The sequence below is a fragment of the Callithrix jacchus genome, chromosome 13, assembly GCF_049354715.1.
Source record: "Callithrix jacchus isolate 240 chromosome 13, calJac240_pri, whole genome shotgun sequence".
NCBI lineage: Eukaryota > Metazoa > Chordata > Mammalia > Primates > Cebidae > Callithrix > Callithrix jacchus.
In genome coordinates, this window is record NC_133514.1 from 39,571,745 (window position 1) to 39,591,979 (window position 20,235).

The 20,235-nt window shown below is 42.1% G+C and overlaps 1 protein-coding gene across 20 annotated transcripts in view; it reads left to right on the forward strand.

The window, feature by feature from the left end:
• TACC1 (transforming acidic coiled-coil containing protein 1) overlaps positions 1–20,235 on the forward strand; it is a 125,669-nt gene that overhangs the window by 15,011 nt on the left and 90,423 nt on the right. For 12 of the 20 annotated variants that reach the window (XM_035270308.3, XM_035270311.3, XM_054243861.2 and 9 more), the window contains exon 1: positions 13,923–14,418. The exons of the other annotated variants lie outside the window; for them this stretch is intronic. Coding sequence is in view for 3 of the 12 variants with exons in the window: in XM_035270312.3 (XP_035126203.1) it covers positions 14,342–14,418 (77 nt within the window). In the remaining 9 variants the exon portion in view is untranslated. Of the gene's footprint in view, positions 1–13,922; positions 14,419–20,235 lie in introns of those variants that run through there. 20 annotated transcript variants of the gene reach the window in all.

Consider the following 20,235-nt stretch of genomic DNA (forward strand, 5'->3'; position numbering starts at 1 on the left):
ACCGTAAAAAAAAAAAAAAGAAGACTCACCAACCTTGGCCTCCCAAAGTGCTAGGATTATAGGCGTGAGGCATCGCACCTGGCCAACTTACTTCTTTACTTGTGTGAATGAAAGGAGGTGGAACTAGAAGGCCTCTGAGGGGCCTTTCCAGCTCTGTTCTGTGAGTCAGTTTCTTAGTTTTGATTTTTCATTGTTCAGGCAGTGCCAAAACAATAATGTGAGGTGGGTTAGGGTTAAGGTACAGATTTGCAAGCGGTTCATCCTGAGGCTGGTAGCAGGCCCCAGAAAACTCTCACCTCATCCATCATTTTTGCAAAGATAAATTCGAAGTAAGACAGATATCAAGGTAGGCATTCAGTATGTATTTGTTGAATGAATGAGTAAGTCAGGCAGCCTTGAGGAGGAAGAGAAAGGAAACATCCTGCCCGAAGAAATACAAGAGGAAATGTATTTGGGACAGGGGATAGATTTGCTTGATAATAATGGCAGTGGGGCGGGGGTGGGGGCACAGTTTTATAGACATTTCATCTGCAGCTGAACTTTAGGCCTGGGCAGTGTTAGAGTTGGGGCTAGTTTACATAGCACTCCTTATCTATAGAGTACAGTGAAATGATTGCTGGCAAGGCTGCTAAGAAATACAGTTCTTCCAGGTACAGGTGGCCTGACTACAAGAGAATGGGACTCTTTTTCTCCCCAATTTAATGAGTATTAATTAGGATTTGAGCTGGGTGAGTCTTATAGAAACTCAAAATAATAGTGACTAAATGATATATACATTCATTTTTCTCTCACATAAAAGAAATCTGGGCCGGGCTTAGTGGCTTGTGCCTGTAGTCTCAGCTATTTGGGAGGCTAAGGCAAGAGGATTACTTGAGCCCAGGAGTTGGAGGCTGTAGTGAGCTATGATTACACCACTGCACTCCAGCCTGGGTGACAGAGTGAGACCCTGTTAAAACAAAACAATAGTTCTGGGTGAGAAGCTAGGGCAGGTTCAGAGCCCCCATGGTTTCAGGGATTCAGGCTTCTTTAACCTCAGCACATGGCTTGTTCTTCATGATTAATTATGGCTGCATGACGGCTGGTCTGAAGGTAGTGAGCTATCTCAATTGATTGTTCACAGTCAGTTACAGATCAGATTCCTTGTTCTACTCTTTGCCCTCTTCCCACTACTGCACTTGACGGGTCTTGAAAAAATACATATGGCTGTTTGAATTCAGCGATGCTATCAGCATTCCAGCCAGCAGGGAAAAGAAAAGACCAGTAAAGGGCTCACCTCTGCATTCCTCATTCATGATATTTCCTGGGAGTTGAACTTGACAGTCCTATTTTCTTTTTTTGTATATTTAGTAGAGATGGGGTTTCACCCTGTTGTCCAGGCTGGTTTCAAACTGCTGACCTCAGGTGATCCACCTGCCTCGGCCTCCCAGAGTGCTGAGATTACAGGCATGAGCCACTGTGCCCAGCCTGACACTTCTATTTTAATCCCATTGAGTAGAATTTAGTTACATCAGCTAGGTGCAGTGGCTCATGCCTGTAATCCCAGCACTTTGGGAGGCCGAGGCAGGTGGATCACAAGGTCAGGAGTTCAAGACTAGCCTGACTAACATGGTGAAACCCTGTCTTTACTAAAAACACAAAAATTCGCCAGGCGTGATGGCATGCACCTGTAATCCCAGCTACTCAGGAGGCTGAGGCAGAAGAATGGCTTGAACTGTGAGGTGGAGGTTGCAGTGAGCCAAGATCACACCACTGCCCTTCAGACTGGGCAACAGAGCAAGACTCCGTCTCAAAATAAACAAAAAACAAAAACCATAACTTAGTTACATGGCCAAATTTAGGTGTAATGGAGACTGGGAAATGCAGCTTTTATTCACAATAGCTATGTGCCTAGCTATCAGGGTTGGGTTTTGTTTGCTTGTTTTACTTAGAGAGAAAGAAAGAACTGATATTAGGCAATAGTAGCTTCTGCCACTTTGAGATATTACAGACTTATTCCAACCATGTGATGATGTTCCCATTGCTCAATCCCTTCAGGCTGTGTCCCTTAAAATTGCCATCAGAACCCATGGGAATTATTTTCAGTATTCTTTCATTTTGAAAGTTGTCCAAGACCACGAAGGACAACTGTGATGAGTAAGGGCGGGGGGTGATAAAACTGGATATGACCATAAGAACAATATATGAGCTTCTGCTTCTGGGTATTATAGATGATTCTGGGTATTGTGACCATTCCTGCAGAAAATAACTCTAACATCTGGACGTGGTACACAAAGTGTCTGCCTGAAGTAGCTGAAGAGGGGATGGAAGTGGATCGCCTCTGCTGTTGTATGTTGGCTTGGAGAACAGAATATGAGGAGTCAAATAAGCAAATCCTTCACCCTCAGGCTCTTAGCACCCGGCTGCGCCTAGGCTATGAGTTTTGAGGAATGAGGAGATCAAGAATGCAGAAAATCAGTGAAGGAATCCAGTAAAGCAAGAGTCAAAGAGGGCGTCTGCAGGCCAAATCTCTGATCAACCCCTGCCCCACATACGTGCAAAATACACTCAAAGCAGCTCAGCTAAAGACAAAGGATCTAAACTCAGAGTGGAGCTACCTCCACAGAAACAGAGCTTGCAATTCAGACCCAGCAAGAAAATTACCTGCAAAACAAAGGAAAAACAGCACTCATCAGAGAAAAAGAACAGAATCTGGAATCGTCACAATTTAGCATTCATCATATCCAAGATTGAAACCCGAATTATGTGACATATTTAAAAAAACAGGAAAATGGAACATAGTCTTAAGAGAAAAGTCAATCAGATCTGATAAGGAGATGAATAAGATGTTGAAACTTAAAAGGCAAGGGTTTTATTTCTTGTTTTCTGGTGGGGTTTTTTTCTGTTTGTTTTCGTTTTTGAAATGGAGTCTTGCTCTATTGCCCAGGCTGGAGTGCAGTGACACAGTCTTGGCTCACTGTAGCCTCGGCCTCCCAAGTTCAAGCTATTCTCCTGCCTCAACCTCCCGAGTAGCTGGGACTACAGGCACACGCCACCATGCCCAGCTAATTTTTGTAGTTTTAGTAGAGAACTCCTGATCTCAGGTGATCCACCTGCCTCGGCCTCCCAAAGTGCTTGGATTATAGGCAAGAGCCATCACACCCAGCCTTGTTTTCTGTTTTTTGTTTTTTTTGAGACAAGGTCTCACTCTGTCACACAGGCTGGAGTGAAGTGGTGCAATCACAGCTTACTTCAGCCTTAGACTCCTGGGCTCAAGCAATCCTCTTGCCTCAGCCAGAGTGCTCAGCTAATTTTAAAATATTTTTTGTAGACATATGGTCTTGCTATGTTGTCCAGGCTGATCTCAAACTCCTGACTTCAAGCAATCTTCCCACCTTGGCCTCCCAAACTGCTAGGATTACAGGTGTAAGCTCTCATGCCCAGCTGGCAAGGGTTTTACAGTGTTATGTTATTTCATAGTTTTAAGAGGTTTTATAGCAATCTACAATGAAGCTTAAAAATTAAGGAAAAAAAGCTTGTTTTTGATGAATCAAAATCTCAGCTCAGAAATGGGACATTTCATCAGAGAAATGGATACAATAAGGAAGAGCCAAGCCGGGTGTGGTGGTTCATGCCTGTAATCCCTGCTCTTTGGGAGGCTGAGGTGGGTGGATTATCAGAGGTCAGGAGTTCGAGACCAGCCTGACCAATATGGTGAAACCACATCTTTAAAAAAAAAAAAAAAAGAGTCAAATGGAAAGCCGCCTTTTTTGGTTGCTCTCTTTCTGCTTTCAAAGTTTATATCAGTTTGACAGAGATGTGCCTTGGAGTGGACTTTTTCACGTTTATTCTACTTGGTGTTTGTCTAATATCTTGTATCTGCAAATCTCTGACTTTTATTACAGCTGGGAAGTGTTTGGTTATTATTTCTTTAAACATTTTTTCTACTTGATTTTCTTCTCTCCTTCTGAGATTTCAATTACATGTATGTGTGATTGTTTGATACCATCAAGCAAGTCTCTGAGATTTTGTTCCTTATGTTTTAAATCTTTTTCCTCTCTGTTACTCATTATGAGTAATTTTGATTGATCTATCTGAACATTTACTCTTCCCTTTAACATGTCCACTTGGTTGTTAACTTCAGCTGGTAAATTTTCTATTTAAGAAATCGTACATGTCAGCTATAGAATTTACATGAAGTACCTTATCAACTGTAAATGGGCTGTGAAAAGTTAAGGTTGAATTTCGTAATTTATAAATCAACTATTAAACATAAGGCAGAATAGCTATAAAGCATCAGGAAAATTAAAATACAATACATCTTAAAATATTAAATAATTTTTAAAGGCAGGAATTAAGAAATGAAGAAACAAATGTCAGAGGAGACAAACAGAAAACAAAATAAAACAAAAATGATAGACTCATACCCAACTATTTCAAGAATTACATTAAATCTTTATGAGCTAAACACGCCAGTTAAAAGATAGAGATTAATAATTGTTTTTAAATGAATACAAAAACAAGTATCACATCTCACCAAAGAAGATACACAGATGCCAAAAAAATTCAAAAGATATTTAATAGTACATGTTATTAGGTAATTACAAACTAAAACAACAATGAGATACCACTACACATCTACTAGAATAGCCAAAATTCAAAATGCTAACACCACCGAATGCTGGTAAGGATGTGGAAAAACAGGAACTGTCATTCATTGTTGATGGGAATGCAAAATGGTTTGGCCACCTTGAAAGACAGTTTTGACAGTTTCTTGCAAAACTAAACATACTTTTACCATATGATTCAACAATCTTACAGCTGGGTATTTATCCAAATGAGCTGAAAACTTATGTCCACACGAAACCCTGCACATGGATGTTTATATCAACTTTATTCGTAATTGCCAAAAGCTGGAAGCAATCAAGATGTCCTTCAGTAGGCAAATGGATAAACTGGGATACATCCAGACAATTGAATATTATTCAGTGTTAAAAAGAAATGAGCTGTCAAGCCATGAAGACATGGAGGAATGTTAAATGCATATTACCTAAGTGAAAAAAAGCCAGTTTGAAAGGGCTGTGTACTGGATGGGTCTAACTATGTGACATTCTGGAAAAGGCAAAACTATGAAGACAATAAAAAGATCACTAGTTGCCAAGGGTTGGGCGGAAGAAGGGAAGAATAGATGAAACATAGAAGATTTTTAAAGGAGTGAAACTATTCTATATGATACTGTCATGGCGGCTACATGTACGTAAATATATTAGACATTTGTCAAAACTCATACAACTATAATACCAAGAGCAAACTCTGAACTATGGACTTCAGATAATAATGACACATCGATGTAGGTTCATTGATTGTAACAAATGTACCACTCTGGTGTGGGATGTTGATAGTGGGGAGGCCCTTTGTGTAGGCTTAGGGGGTGTGTGGGAACTCTTTGTACTTTCATCTCAGTTTAGCTGTGAATCTAAAACTGCTCTAAAAAAATCCATTAAAAAAAACCCCGAAATATAACTATGTACAAAGACATACTTTAAATATAAAGACAGAAGGAAACCAAATATAGATGGATAGAAAAAGATACATCATGTAAATAGTAAGCACAAGAAAGCTGGAGTGGCTACATTAGTATCAAATAAAATAGATTTCTAAAAAAAATAGGTAAAGAAGGGTACTTAAGAAGGATAAAAGGAATAGTTGATCAAGATGATGTAAAAGTTACGAATTTGTCTGTGCCCAGAATAGCCTCAAATTACATAAGGCAAAACCTCACAGAATGAAAGGAAGAAATAGGCAATTAAAATCGGAAATTTTAATGTCTCTCAGAAGTTGATAAAGTAACCAACAAAAAAAATCAACAAAGACAGAAAATCTGAACCTTATCCATCACTTTGACCTAATTCATATTTTTAGAACACTTTACTCAGCAACAGCAAAATGCATATTCTTTTCAAGTGCACATGGCATTCTTACCAAGATAGACCATATTCTGGACCATAAAAAAAGTTTCAATAATTATTAAAAAGGTTGAAATCAAATAGTTTGTTCTCTGACCATAATGAAATTAAATTAGAAACCAAGAACAATAAGATAACTAGGAAAACCCCAAACACTTGGAAACTTAAACAAAACACTTCTAAATATTTGCTGAGCTGAAGACTAAACCACAAGAGAGATTGAAAATATTTTGCAGTGATGATAATACAAATGCATGTATTAAAACTTGTGCAGTGTTTCTAATATAGCCCTTAGAGGGAAATTTATAGTTTCGAAAGCCTGTAAGAAAGGAGGAAAAGTCTTAAATCAATGATCTTAATTTTCACTATTAAAATATAGACAAAAAGAGCAAATTAAACTCAAAGCAAGAAGAAGGAAAGAAATAATAAAGTTAATAACAGAAATCAATGAATTAGAGAACAGAAAAAAAAACAGATAAAAAAATCATTAAAACCAAAAAGTGATCCTTTGAAAAAACAAATAAAATTGATAAATCTCAAGCCTGACTGGCAAAGAAAAAAATGAACAATATAAAGAATAAAAGAAGGGATGTTATTACTTTGGATATTAAAAGAATAACAATTCTCTATTGTTATGAACAACTTCATGACATTAAATGTGTCACAGATGAAATGGACACATTCTGGGAAAGACATAAATTAAAATTTGATCAAAGATGAAATAGAGAGCTTGAACAGCCCTGTGCCAATTAAAGATACTGAATTTATACTTAAAAACTTTCTGACAGAATTCTGGGTTCAGATGTTTTATTGGTGAATTCTAACAAACATTTATGAAAAAAATATACCAGTCCTACAAAAACTGTTTAAGAAAATAAACGAGGAGTCATGATTTTATGATGCCAGTATTATTCTAATTCTACAGCCAGATGAAGAAATCTTAAGGAAAAAAAACTGCCAGGCGCAGTGGCTCACGCCTGTAATCCCAGCACTTTGGGAGGCCGAGGCGGGTGGATCACGAGGTCCAGAGATTGAGACCATCCTGGTCAACAAGGTGAAACCCCGTCTCTACTAAAAATACAAAAATTAGCTGGGCATGGTGGTGCGTACCTGTAGTTCCAGCTACTCGGGAGGCTGAGGAAGGAGAACTGCTTGAACCCAGGAGGCGGAGGTTGCAGTGAGCCAAGATCCTGCCATTGCACTCCAGTCTGGATAACAACAGCGAAACTCTGTCTTGAAAAAAAAAACAAAAACAAAAAAACAACTACAATTCAATATCCCTCATGAATATAAATGCAAAAATCCTCAATAAAATATTAGCAAACCAGAGCCAGCAGCATATAAAAAAGGTTATACACTGTGATCAAATGGCAATGCAAAGTTGTTTTAACAGCTGACAGTTAATCAATATAATCCAACAAATTAATTGAATAAAGACAAAAACACAGACACAGTGGGACAATTTGGCTAACATAGGACTTAGAGGAAAATTTATAGTTTCGAAGGCCTATAAGAAGTCAGTAAAAGGTCTTGCAGTCCTAGCTACTTGTGAGGCTGAGGCAGGAGGGTCACCGGAGACCAGGAGTTCAAGGCTGTAGTGAACTATCATTGCACCTGTGAATAGCCACTGCACTCCAGCCTGGTCAACATAGCAAGATCCTGTCTTTTAAAGAAAAAAAAGGAAGAAGGTGGAAACAATATAATAAGTTCAATAGGTGCAGCAACAGCATTTGTCAAAATTCAATACCTTTTTATCAATAAAAAACACTTTCAGCAAATTAGGAATAAACTAAAATATCTTCATCCTGATTAAGGGCACCTACAAAATCTGTCAACTAATATCCTACTAAAATGTGAAAAATCAATGCTCTGTTCCTAAGATCAGGTAGAGGGCAAGGATGTTGGCTCTCACCATTTTTATTTAACTTAAATTGTATAGGAGTGCCTAGTCAGCGCAACAAAGCAAGGAAAAATAAGGTATACATGTTAGAAAGGAATAAGTAAAGTTGTCCTTATGTATAAGTGACATTGTATAGAAAACCCTAAGAAACCCACAAAAAAGCTATTAGAGGTAATAAGTAAATTTAGCAAGGTTGCAGGATGCAATATACAAAAATCAATTCTATCTCACATACTAGAAACTAACATTTAGAAAGTTAAATTATAAGGCACTTTGTTTACAATGGCATAAAATATTTAGCAAAAAACATGTATGACCTGTAGGCTGAAAACTATAAAATATGATAGAAAATTAAAGAAGATCTACATAAATGAAGAGCTATACCATGTTCATGGATTGAAAGTCTCCATATTGTTAAGCTAGCAATCATTTTTGAATTATTCAATAAATTCAATTCAATTCACATGAAAATCCTAACAGTTTTTTTTGAAAAAAATTTACAAAAGCATTTTAAATCTTATATGAAAAGTCAAAGGACCGAGAATAGCCACATCATTTTGAAAGAAGAGAATAATATTGGAACACATAAACTACCTGATTTCAAGAACAACGTGACTCTTAAGGAATGAACCAGTTTTATTCTTTGATCTATAAATTGGTGTTTAAATAGTTTCCAAATGAGGAGAGATGGGTAGCTCTGAGAAAAGCATGTGACTTCCCAAAGTAGCTAGTTTGAAGGGTAATTCTCCTTTGGCATGATTGCTAGGGGGAAAAAAAAATCCATGTTGAACATAGCATTTGTAATCAAGAAAACTGGATTTAAATATTGGATACATCATTTAGCTCTCTAAAACTGACTTTCTTGATCTTAAAATGAGATGTGCAGTGAAAGGATTAAGGCAATAAAGTATAGAGGCTAAGCCCTGTGCTATATATAGTGCTGGAGCTATCTTACCTGGGTTTGAATCTAGCTTTGCCATTTTCTGGCTATGTGGCCTTGGGTATGTTTAACCTTACTGTGCTTCATCTTGCTCATTTGTACAGGCACCGCTTGTTTTATTGCATCTCACTTTATTGCACTTCGCATATATTGCATTTCTTACAAATTGAAAGTTTTTCGTAGCCTTGTGTTGGATGAGTCTATTGGTGCCATTTTTCTAACAGCGTGTACTCACTCCATGTCTCTGTGTCAGTATTTTTTTTTTTAGCAATAAAGTATTTTTAAAATCAAGGAATGTACATTTTTGAGGACATAATGCTATTGTACACTTAACAGACTATCATATAGTGTAAACCTAACTTTTATATACACCAAGAAACCAAAAATTTTGTGTGATTCACTATATTGCAATATCCACTCTACTGCAGTGGTCTGTAATGGAACCTGCAGTATTTCTGAAGGATGACTGCAAACTGAGAATACTAAAACTGCCTAGCTATAGGGTTGTGGTGAACAGTAAATGAGTTAATAAATCTAAAGCCTTTATAACAGAATCTGGCACATAAAAAGTGCTCCATAAGTATTACCCACTGTTATTTCTTTCCCCAGTGCTATGAGGCCTGAATGTGGTTACTTTTGTTAACCATCAAGCCTAGTCCTTGCTATCCAACAACTGTTAGTGCCCATCCCTCTACAGAGCATAAGTAGCATTCTGGAGATAGAGTTTGAAACTGAAGGATGTATTTTGCAATCTTATGGACAATCTTGAGTTTCAATGGCTTAAATTTTCTTCCCTTGCTATTTTTCAAATGTTTAAAAAATACCTTATTGTCTGGGCACAGTGGCTTGCACCTGTAATCCCAGAACTTTGGGAGGCCAAGGCGGGTGGAATATTTGAGGTCAGGAGTTCAAGACCAGCCTGGCCAACATGATGAAACCCAATCTCTACTAAAAATACAAAAATTAGCCTGGCATGGTGGTGGGTGCCTGTACTCCCAGCTACTTGGGAGTCTGAAGCAGGAGAATTGCTTGATCCCTGGAGGTGGAGGTTGTAGTGAGCCGAGATTGTACTACACTCCAGCCTGGGCAACAGAGTGAGACTCAGTCTCAAAACAAGACAAAACAAAAATACCTTATTGACTGAATTGTAAAGTACAAATGGAAACCTTAACTATGGGCATCAAACTCTACCCTGCCTGGACTCCATCGCCGGCCATGTGTCCAGCTGGTCATGTATTCAGAAGCCCACTGACTCAGAGACTAGAACATAAGGGCTGCCTCCCTCCCTCTCTTTTCATTCTCCTCCTCCTCCTTCTTGTGTCACAGTTAGGCGTGAATTACAGGGCACCAAAAAATGAAGGCTTTATTCTGTTTATGTTCTGCATCAAATGCAATACCAAGTAGTGTCCAGCTAGGATCCTCCTGCTGTCTGTTTGAAGGAAAACTCCTCCATTCTGTGAATGGTTCTGAGCCCTAGAATTGGCATTATGAAATTTCTCAGTCGTTGGGGACAACAGCCTGGTTGCCTATAACTTACAGCTGGCCTCTGAGTGTACCATTTTAGAACCACACTAAGGGAGAGAACCATTTTTTTTTTTTTTGAGACGGAGTTTCACTCTTGTTACCCCAGGTGGAGTGCAATGGCACGATCTTGGCTCACCGCAACCTCCGCCTCCTGGGTTCAGGCAATTCTCCTGCCTCAGCCTCCGGAGTAGCTGGGATTACAGGCACGCACCACCATGCCCAGCTAATTTTTGTATTTTTAGTAGAGATGGGGTTTCACCATGTTGACCAGGATGGTCTCAATCTCTTGACCTCGTGATCCACCCGCCTCGGCCTCCCAAAGTGCTGGGATTACAGGCATGCACCACCATGCCCAGCTAATTTTTGTATTTTTAGTAGAAATGGGGTTTCACCATGTTGACCAGGATGGTCTCAATCTCTTGACCTCGTGATCCACCCGCCTCGGCCTCCCAAAGTGCTGGGATTATAGCCATGAGCCATCGCACCCGGCCTCTCCATTTCTTGAATAACTTTCATCAGAGCAGAAATTGTGATTGCATAATAACAATTCAGTATCATCACTGGGGATGCTGCAATGTTTTGTTTTGTTTTTTGGAGACAGAGTCTCACTGTGTTGCCCAGGCTGCAGTGCAGTGGTGTGATCACAGCTCATTGCCACTTCGATTTCTTGGACTCAAGTGATCCTCCTACTTCACCCTCCTAATTGTGACTGCAGGTGAGCCCCACCAGGCTCAACCAATTTATTTTTTATTTTTGGTAAAGACAAGGGACTCGCTATGTTGCCCAGGCTAGTCTCGAACTTCTGGGCTCAAGAGATCCTCCCCGCTTGGCCTACCAAAGTGCTGGGATTACAGGTGTGAGCCACTGTGTCCAGCCTTTCGTTTTTAACTGAAATATAAAAAGCAAGAAAGAGTTTAAACCCAGAGACATTAATCAGAGAAACCGCAGACATCCCACAGTCTATGCCTTTCTTGGAGATCTGCAGCCAGGCTCTGGGATGGAGAAATATGTCTTGGTTCTGCTTCCATGAGAAGGGCAAAGCTATATGCTTTGCAGTAAGCGGTGTCTGGGGATCTCTGGTCTGTCTTGGACATTTTTTCCTGAAAAGCCCTAATAAGTTTATCTCCCAAAGACAACATTCCCTTCACTGTGTTCACCCAGCCTGGCCCAAAGCCCCAGTTGCCATGCCAGTCAGGGCAGCAAACCCAGTAAGCAACATAAAGCCAAAAAGGTCAACACACAAGCATCTTTGCAGAGATGCCCTTTGGGTCCCAGATGTTTAATCTTTCACATTGTTTCACAGAGTTCCTGTTTCTCTTGTCTCAATTTCTCTGCAACACAAGAGGGTGTGGGCTCCCTCCCCTCCCCTCCCCTCCCCTCCCCTCCCCTTCCTTTTCTCTCTCCTTCTCTCTTTATTTCGGCAGAGTCTCACTTTGTTGCCAAAGGTAGAGTCCAGTGGTGCAATCTCAGTTCACTATAACCTCTGCTTCCCGGGTTCAAACAATTTTCATGTCTCAGCTTCCCGAATAGCTGGGATTACAGGTACACATCACCATGCTTAGCTAATTTCTTTTTTTTTTTTTTTAAGTAGAGATGGAGTTTTGCCATGTTGGCCAGGCTGGTCTCAAACTCCTGACCTCAAGTGCTGCCCACCTTAACCTCCAAAAGTGCTGGGATTACAGGTGTGAGCCACCGCACCCAGGCTTTTTCCCTTACTTTCAACCATGTTAGTGGTATCACCCTGTGCCTTTCTGCACTGACAGTAGCAAGATTCTTCTCGGCAGCCCACTTGTCTACCAGAGAAGGAAAACATTCCCATTTCCACCCTCCTCTCCTGCCGCTCCCCCTCCTGTCTTCCCTTGGAATGACCAACTGAGAATAAAGACCTTTCTCACTGGGAGAGGCTGAGTGTTCCTCTGAAGGTAACCGCAGCTCTGACAGGGTCCTGTTTGCCTTCTCAATGACACGTCAATCACATTGCCATAGTGTTCCAAACAGACTGTGGGAAGAATCTGAACTTCAAAGAAAAATTATCTTAGGAGTTCAAGGCTGCAGCGAGCTAAGATCATGCCACTGCACTCTAATCTGGGTAACAGAGCAAGACCCCGCCTCTAAAAAAAAATCCCACAGGAGTCAACTTTTCTTTAGTTAACTGAAATTCCTCATACAAAAATCTGAATTCCTTCAAAAATCTCAGCCTCACTCTACTTTTACTAATTGTTTATTTTTCCACTTCAAAATACTCTGTTTATGTCTACCATGTGCCAACATCCTGGACCCTGAGATCTGAGTCTCACTCTACTTTTACTAATTGTTTACTTTTCCACTTCAAAATACTCTGTTTATGTCTACCATGTGCCAACATCCTGGACCCTGGGAACTTTCTGGCAAAGTAGACTGAAGATAATTTATAAACAGATAGTCAAAATCTGATACATAAAAGAGAAATCTATTATAAATATACATCTCTAATATGCATTTTCTGATTCTCTCTGGAACAACTAAAATGTAGTCACAAATATCTTTATTCCCCTATAGCTTCAAGAATGAAGTTAGCATACACAATTCTGTGTGCTTCCTCACTGACTCATTCATTCATTGGGCAAATAGTTATTGTATATAAACCATGAGCCAGGCACTGTGCTGGGCACTAAGCTAGAATACAGAGATAAGAAGCATTCCTGGCTGGGTGCGGTGGCTCACATCTGTAATTCCAGCGCTTTGAGAGGCCAAAGCAGGAGGATCACTTGAGGCTAGGAGTTTGAGACCAACCTCGGCAGCATAGTGAGACTCTGTCTCTAAAAAGAAAAAGAAAAAAAAATGGGTGTGGTGGCATGCACCTGTGGTCCCAGCTGCTGAGAAGGCTGAGGCAGGAGGGCTGCCTGAGTCCAGGAATTCAAGGTTGCAGCGAGCTCTGATCACATCACTGCACTCCAGCCTGGGCAACAGAAAGAGACACGGTCTTTCACAACAACAACATAGCGTTCCTGCCTTTAAAGAACTTACATTCTAGTGAAAGACAAGTGAAGAGATAATTATTATTATTTTTGAGATGGAGTTTCACTCTTATTGCCCAGGCTGGAGTGCAGTGACGCGATCTCGCAGCACTTTGGGAGGCCTAGGCGGGTGGATTACCTGAGGTCAGGAGTTCAAGACCAGCCTAACATGGTGAGGCAGGAATGGTGAGGAAGGGCATGAGATGCTGAAACGGGAGGTGCTAGGTGTAGCTGGGTCACAGATGAGACGATAGGGCTAGGTGTTTGTTTGTTTTTTCTTTCCGATAGTTTGGAGGAAAACTCATTGCTTGGTTGTCAGAGCCTAAAGGGACATTAAGAGCTAAAGATGAACATACTCCCTTATTTTATAGACAAAGGAAACAAGATTCAGAGAGGGTGAAATAACTTGTTTCAAGTTATTCAGCTAGTTGGAAGCAAAACCAGAATGCCTCCAGTGTTCTGTGCAACGCAGTCCAGGCCTCCCTCGCGTCCCAAGAGGCAGAAGCGATTTGGGGAAAAGGCCACGCCCCTTGCACGGCCGCCGGGGTCCCCCGACCCTGGCACACACCGCCCCCTCCTGCTTCTTCTCTGAACAGCTGCTCCCGGGGCCTCTTCCCGCCGCTTCCCTTCCAACCCTGGACCCAGCGGGCGGAGAGGGCGACGTCCGCGGTGCTCGGGGACCGGGGGCGCCCGCAGGCCTCGCGCCCTCCACCTGCTGCCCCGTGCGGCTGAGGGGCTCCCTTGCCCGGCGAGGAGGCACCGCTGCCCGGACTCCTCGCAGCCCCGCGCGCCCCGGGCGCTCCCCAGCTCCAGGCGGCGGCCCCCGCGAGGCCCTGCAACCCGCGGAGAAGTTGGCGGCGTCTGAAGCCACCTCCTTCCCCCTCTTTCCCAGCAACTGGGACCCTACGGCCGGGCGCCCCACCCCACCCACCCTCGCCCCACCCTTCCTCCCGCCCAGCTGCCTCCCCGCCCAGGGTCGGTCAAGAGACGCCCGCCGCCCAGCACTGGCGGGTGCAGCCCGGGCGCCAAGTTCCGCGCCATGGGAGGCTCCCACTCTCAGACCCCGAGGGGCCGGGAACCCGCCGGGGAGAGGTCCCCGAGACCCACGGAGACCGCGTGAGTCCCAGAGCCCTGTCCGGGGGCCGCCTTTGGGGGTTTGCGTGCCAGTCATGGATGGAGCGCGCGGGGCCGGTCCCAGAAAGGCTGGGAAGGTGGAGTAGCCGCTCGCGGCTGCGGGACACGAGCGCTCTGGGTTTGGCCTGCGGGGCCCCCGGGTACGCCCGGCTGGGAGAGACCCCCAGTACCCCACCGCGACCGGATTGCGTCCGGGCGGGACTGTGGTCCTGCTCCATTCCACGCTGCACCGGCGAGATAAGGGGACCCCGAGTTTTTCTGGCCTCGTCCAAGCAGAAAACCCACGTGTCCTAAAGAGCTCTGAAACGTTCAAAAGATAGCTATTTGCAGGGAGGTAAAACCATGAGAGAGGCCCCAGAGTCTCTAAACGCAGCTCATGTTGGCCCTCGGGGTCCAGAAATTTTGACGCCGTCCTTGCTGCTTGCAAGAACTCCCTCTCTTGTTTGCTCCAAGGGCTTCATGATGATCTCAGTAAAAAAAAAAAAAAAGGGCTGTATTGTAGCAGCAGCAATTAGGCTTTTGTTCTGGGACAGCAACAATTGGGGACACCGAGTACTGTAATGCAAGCAGTGAAGGGAAAGTTTTCGAGAACGTGATTAGGAGCAAGTCCCACTGTTTGGAAGATGGCCACGCTTATAGACAGAGAGGGGATAACGATTTATTTGGAAACCCAAATAGTCTTTAAGTATTTGATTAATTTTTTTTTAATGCATGCGTGTCTTGGAATTGCGGCAATGTCAAGGAGTCCATACTCCTTATTTTAAAGCAGCCAGAGTGGGAGTTATTTCGTTTTAGAAAGATACACTTAACCATCACAAAAGCAGCCTGGACGGTGGGAAGGCTTTTAAATCATCTTTTCAAGACAAAGTATCTTTCGGAATATCCAAATGTTAATTGTGGCTCCTAACGTTTATTGATGATCACAAATCTAAACTTACTTCAGGCAGCTTATTAATAAGAATAGCTGAGGCCAGGCGATTGTGGCTCAGGCCTGTAAGCCCAGCACTTTGGGAGGTCGAGGCAGGCGGATCACTTGAAGTCAGGAGTTTGATCCGCCTTGGCCAACATGGTGAAACCCCCGTCTCTACTACAAATACAAAAATTAGCCTGGCTTGGTTGACGTGAGCCTATAGTGCCAGCTACTTGGGAGGCTGAGATGGGAGAATCGCTTGAACCCGGGAGAAGGAGGTTGTGGTGAGCTGAGATTGCACCACTGCCCTCCAGCCTGAGCAACAGAGGGAGACTCTGTCTAAAAAAAAAAAAAAAAAAAAAAGAATAGCTGAGATTTACTGAGCACATGACATGTGCAAAACGCTTCTAAATGCGCCACATGTTATTTAACCCCCAAGAGCACTGAGTTATTACTGCTCTTGTTACTCTCTTCATTTTCCTGGCGAGGGAACTGAAGCACAGAAAGATCAAGTAACTTGTCCAAGGTCACACAGCTAGAAAGTGGTGGACCCCAGACTGCCTAACTCCAGAGCTCATGCTGCAGCCGCCTCCCACCCAACACTTGGAACTATCCTAGGAAACAATCAAAATTTGTCTCAACTGGCAGAGCACACCCTCCTTTTTCCTTTAATTTTCTTTGAATAAGGAGGAAATCTGCAATAGCAATGCTTAATAGCCAATAAGGCAAAATTGCCAAAGTCAATTTAACTTTCTTTTTTTTTTTAGACAGAATCTTGCTCTGTCGCCAGGCTGGAGTACATTGGCGCGATCTTGGCTCACTGCAACCTGTGTCTCCTGGGTTCAAGCGATTCCCCTGCTTCAGCCTCCTGAGTATCTGGGATTACAAGTGCACACCACCAGCCTGGCTAATTTTTGTGTATTTTAGTAGAGATAGGGTTTCACCATGGCCAGGATGGTCTCCATCTCCTGACCTCATGATCCACCCACTCGTGACTCCCCAAAATGCTGAGATTACAGGTGTGAGCCACTGCGTCTGGCCAATTTAACTTTCAAAAAACAAAATGAGTGGCAATATAACACTCATAACTGAGATGAAGTTAAGAGTTTTGGAGGCAAATAGCCATGCGTTTAATTTCTAGGTGCTGCTCCTTAATGCTGGAGATCTTTTATCTCTTCCTTAACCCCTCTGTGTCTGTTTCCTTGTTTGTGAAACAGGAATTATAACAATATCTACTTCACAGGCTGTTCTGAGATTGACATAAAGTCATGTATATATATATGAATAATAAGTTATAGTTTATCTCTGAGCAATATACTAATTTAACTGAGGATGAAAGTTGACTATTTTTTGTGAATGTGTGGCCAGGTTTACTGTGTAACTTGCAAGTAAATAATGGAGTCATTCACTATGGCATGCTGAAGAAATCAACTCAGGATGCGAGGTAGGATTCAGTTGTTAGGGTGTTAAATTAGCAGTTATTAAATTATCCAGTGGCTTGGCAGTCTACTCATTTTAACTGTATAATATAAACATGTATAGAGGATCTCTCTCTTCATGGAGGCTCTGTGTGCACCTTGTGTATTTTGCAAAGCTTGCCTAAAAACGATCAACATGAAAGGCTATCCTTGGTCTTTGCCTAGGAATGCAGCCCTTCCTACTCAAGCGAATACATTAAGCACATAAACACATGCAATCAGTGCTGGGATTACTGGCCTCATCTGCATGTGTAGACTCTGCTCAATGAGGCAGCCTCACAAAGTATTTGGCATGCCCAAGTGAAAGACTTTAGATACGCAAGATTCCAACCTGTAATATACATGAAAAGCAAAAAGGATGCTTTTTATCCAAGTCCTGCCTCGTTCAGATGTCTGAAGCCACAAGTCTAAGCCACAAGTCTCTCCAGGATACAAGAAAGTGGGCGATTCATTGTTAATGTCACCCGCTACAGACTTCCTGCCGGACGTATGGCTGTTGTGGATAACGCTGACCTCAAGGAAGTTCTCCTACTCAGGCTGTAGCTTTTTCAAAATCTATTGTTCTTTTTTTTAAAAAAAAAAAATATGAGAGTCATATGAGTAATACATTAATGCTGGCATTTGTCTTTTGAGGAAGAAAGTATGTTTCAGAATGTTCACAATTTGTATCTCAGAATAATTTAATCAGGTACTAAAAGTAACCAGATTAAATCTCTTTTATAAGAGCTCTATTGTGAAACATAAACAAGTATAGATGTACATGAAAAGAAATGTCTGATTTTAAGATAGAATTCATTATTATGGAGAATTGTAGCTGCTAACCTTCTCCAAACCCAAGAAACAAATGAGCCAGCTTTGGTAAAAGCTAGTGGAAATTTCACTTCATTTGTTCAATGAGGCTGCCCAGGAAGGTGATTAAGAGCAGAAATTGTGGAGTCAGGCAGACCTGGGTTGTAATACCAGCTAGATCACTTAGGAGGTTAGTTTAGGAAACACTGGAAATAATAGTTATTTAACTCTTCAGTTGGGCAATTTTCTACATCTATAAAATGGCAATAATAATCAGGCCTAATTTTTTTTTTTTTTAGAGACAGTCTCACTCTGTTGCCCAGGCTGGAGTGCAATGGCACGATCTTGGCTCACTGCAACCTCCATCTCCCAGGTTCAAGTGATGCCTCCTGCCTCAGCCTCCTGAGTAGCTGGGATTACAGGTACAACACCAAATAAAATAATTTTTATTTATAGTAGAGATGGGGTTTCACCATGTTGGCCGGGCTGGTCTCGAACTGTTGACCTCAAGTGATCCACCCACCTTGGCCTCCCAAAGTGCTGGCATTATAGGCGTGAGCCACTGCACCTGGCCTCAGACCTCATTTTTGAAGTGGTATATATTAGTAACACAATGGCCAGCACGTAGTGAGTGTGCAATACATAGTTATTATGGACATATTTGCACGTATGTATACCCATGAACCAGATGCTATGCTGGGCTCTTTGGAAGGTACATTCATGAGTAAGGCAGGGTCTCTTCTGCAGGGAAGTTTGATTTGTGTGCTAATTCTGCAAGGCCTCTGAGAGAAGAAAGGAAATAACTTTTTTGAGTTAATGTTTTTCTCATTTTTCACTTTCCTTTTCCAGAAAGTTGTACTACCAAGAGGATGGAGATTACATTTGGGGATATGGTGGTTTGATGAAAGGTTTGAAATCACTCATTCCTTAGTTGTTTATTTTTGGCGATGTGGCCAAGGTAGGTTTTCTATGAGTAGTGAGGAATTTGTGGAGAGATTTGAAGGATGAGACAAAGCGGAACGTAGGATTCATTAGGGATATGGTATGTAACGAACTTATCTGCTGTCTGTTGTTTAGGTTCTCTGCCTGGAAGTTAAGATCTGCACCTGCTGTCAATTCTTACTAGTTAGATTCCCAGACCAATTATTTGCATTTGGAATTTAGCATAATGGAAAGGTCAGTGGTAAAGTCCGGAGTTTCTGACGTCTTGAGTGATTTTGCTGTGTGAATTCCTGATCGAGTAAACTAGGTGCAGACTATGTGATACTGTAGTGAACTGCAAAGTCAGCAACAGCTAGGATGAAGTGCCTTTTAATGGGCACATGTCCCTGACACTAAGGGAGAGGTGCTGGCTTGGAGGTTTTAGACACAAGAAAACATGCCTTAAAATAACTAAACTTAGGGAGCAACGTGTAAATTTATTGCTTTCAGAATTAATGTATTGTTTACCACCTTCTCAACACAAAATTTTTGTTGTCATTAAAAGCATGTCAATTCTCATTTGCTATAGAAGTTTTTTAAGGCTGGGCACGGTGGTTCAGGCCTATAATCCCAGCACTTTGGGAGGCCAAGGCGGGCAGATCACCTGAGGTTGGGAGTTTGAGACCAGCCTGATCAACATGGTGAAACCCCATCTTTACTAAAAAACAAAAATTAGCCGGGCATGGTGGTGGGCGTCTGTAGTCCCAGCTACTTGGGAGGCTGAGGTAGGAGAATCTCTTGAACCCGGGAGGTGAAGGTTGCAGTGAGACGAGATCATGCCATTGAACTTCAGCCTGGGTGACAGAGCAACTCTGTCTTTAAAAAAATAAGTTTTTCAAATGTCCACGTGAAAATGTCTTAGTATACAATTAGGAGAAAGATTTAGAGGAAGTTTGTGGAGAAGACCCAGAGAAACCAGCTCTATGATGAAAAGGTAAAAGAATTATAGTATTTAACTTGGAGAAGGGCCCCAAGACATGTGGAAGTATATAATTTTTAGATGTTGGCTGACTCCATCTCCGGTGAAGCCAATCCCAAAGGAAATGGTTTGAATTGCATGACAAAAGTTTTTCTATCTGCTGAATTTAGATATTGCAACTTCTAGACCATGAGGGTAGCTGAAATAGGAAAAAGAGTTAATAAAGGGAAGGAAAATCCCTCTCTGCAAATCATTAAAAACTAAGATAGATACTCTATCAAGAGCGCAACTCTGAGGGAATTCGGGTATAATTTTGCTCCACAATTTCTTCTGTCTTTTAGCCGCAGTGAATAACTGTCCCACACCCCTATCCCACCCACAGTCTCTCCCAGCTGGTACATGGTTCAAGTATTAAAAATCAAGAAGAGGCTGGGCTTGGTGGCTCCTGCCTGTAATCCCAACACTTTGGGAGGCTGAGGCTGGTGGATTTCTTAGGTCAGGAGTTCGAGATCAGCCTGACCAATATGCTGAAACCCCGTCTCTACTAAAACTACAAAAATTAGCCGAGTGTGGTGGCAGGTGCCTGTAATTCCAGCTACTTGGGAGGCTGAGACATGAGAATTGCTTGAACCCCGGAGGCGGAGGTTGCAGTGAGCCAAGATCACACCACTGCATTCCAGCCTGGGCAATAGAGCAAGACTCTGTCTTAAAAAATAAAATAA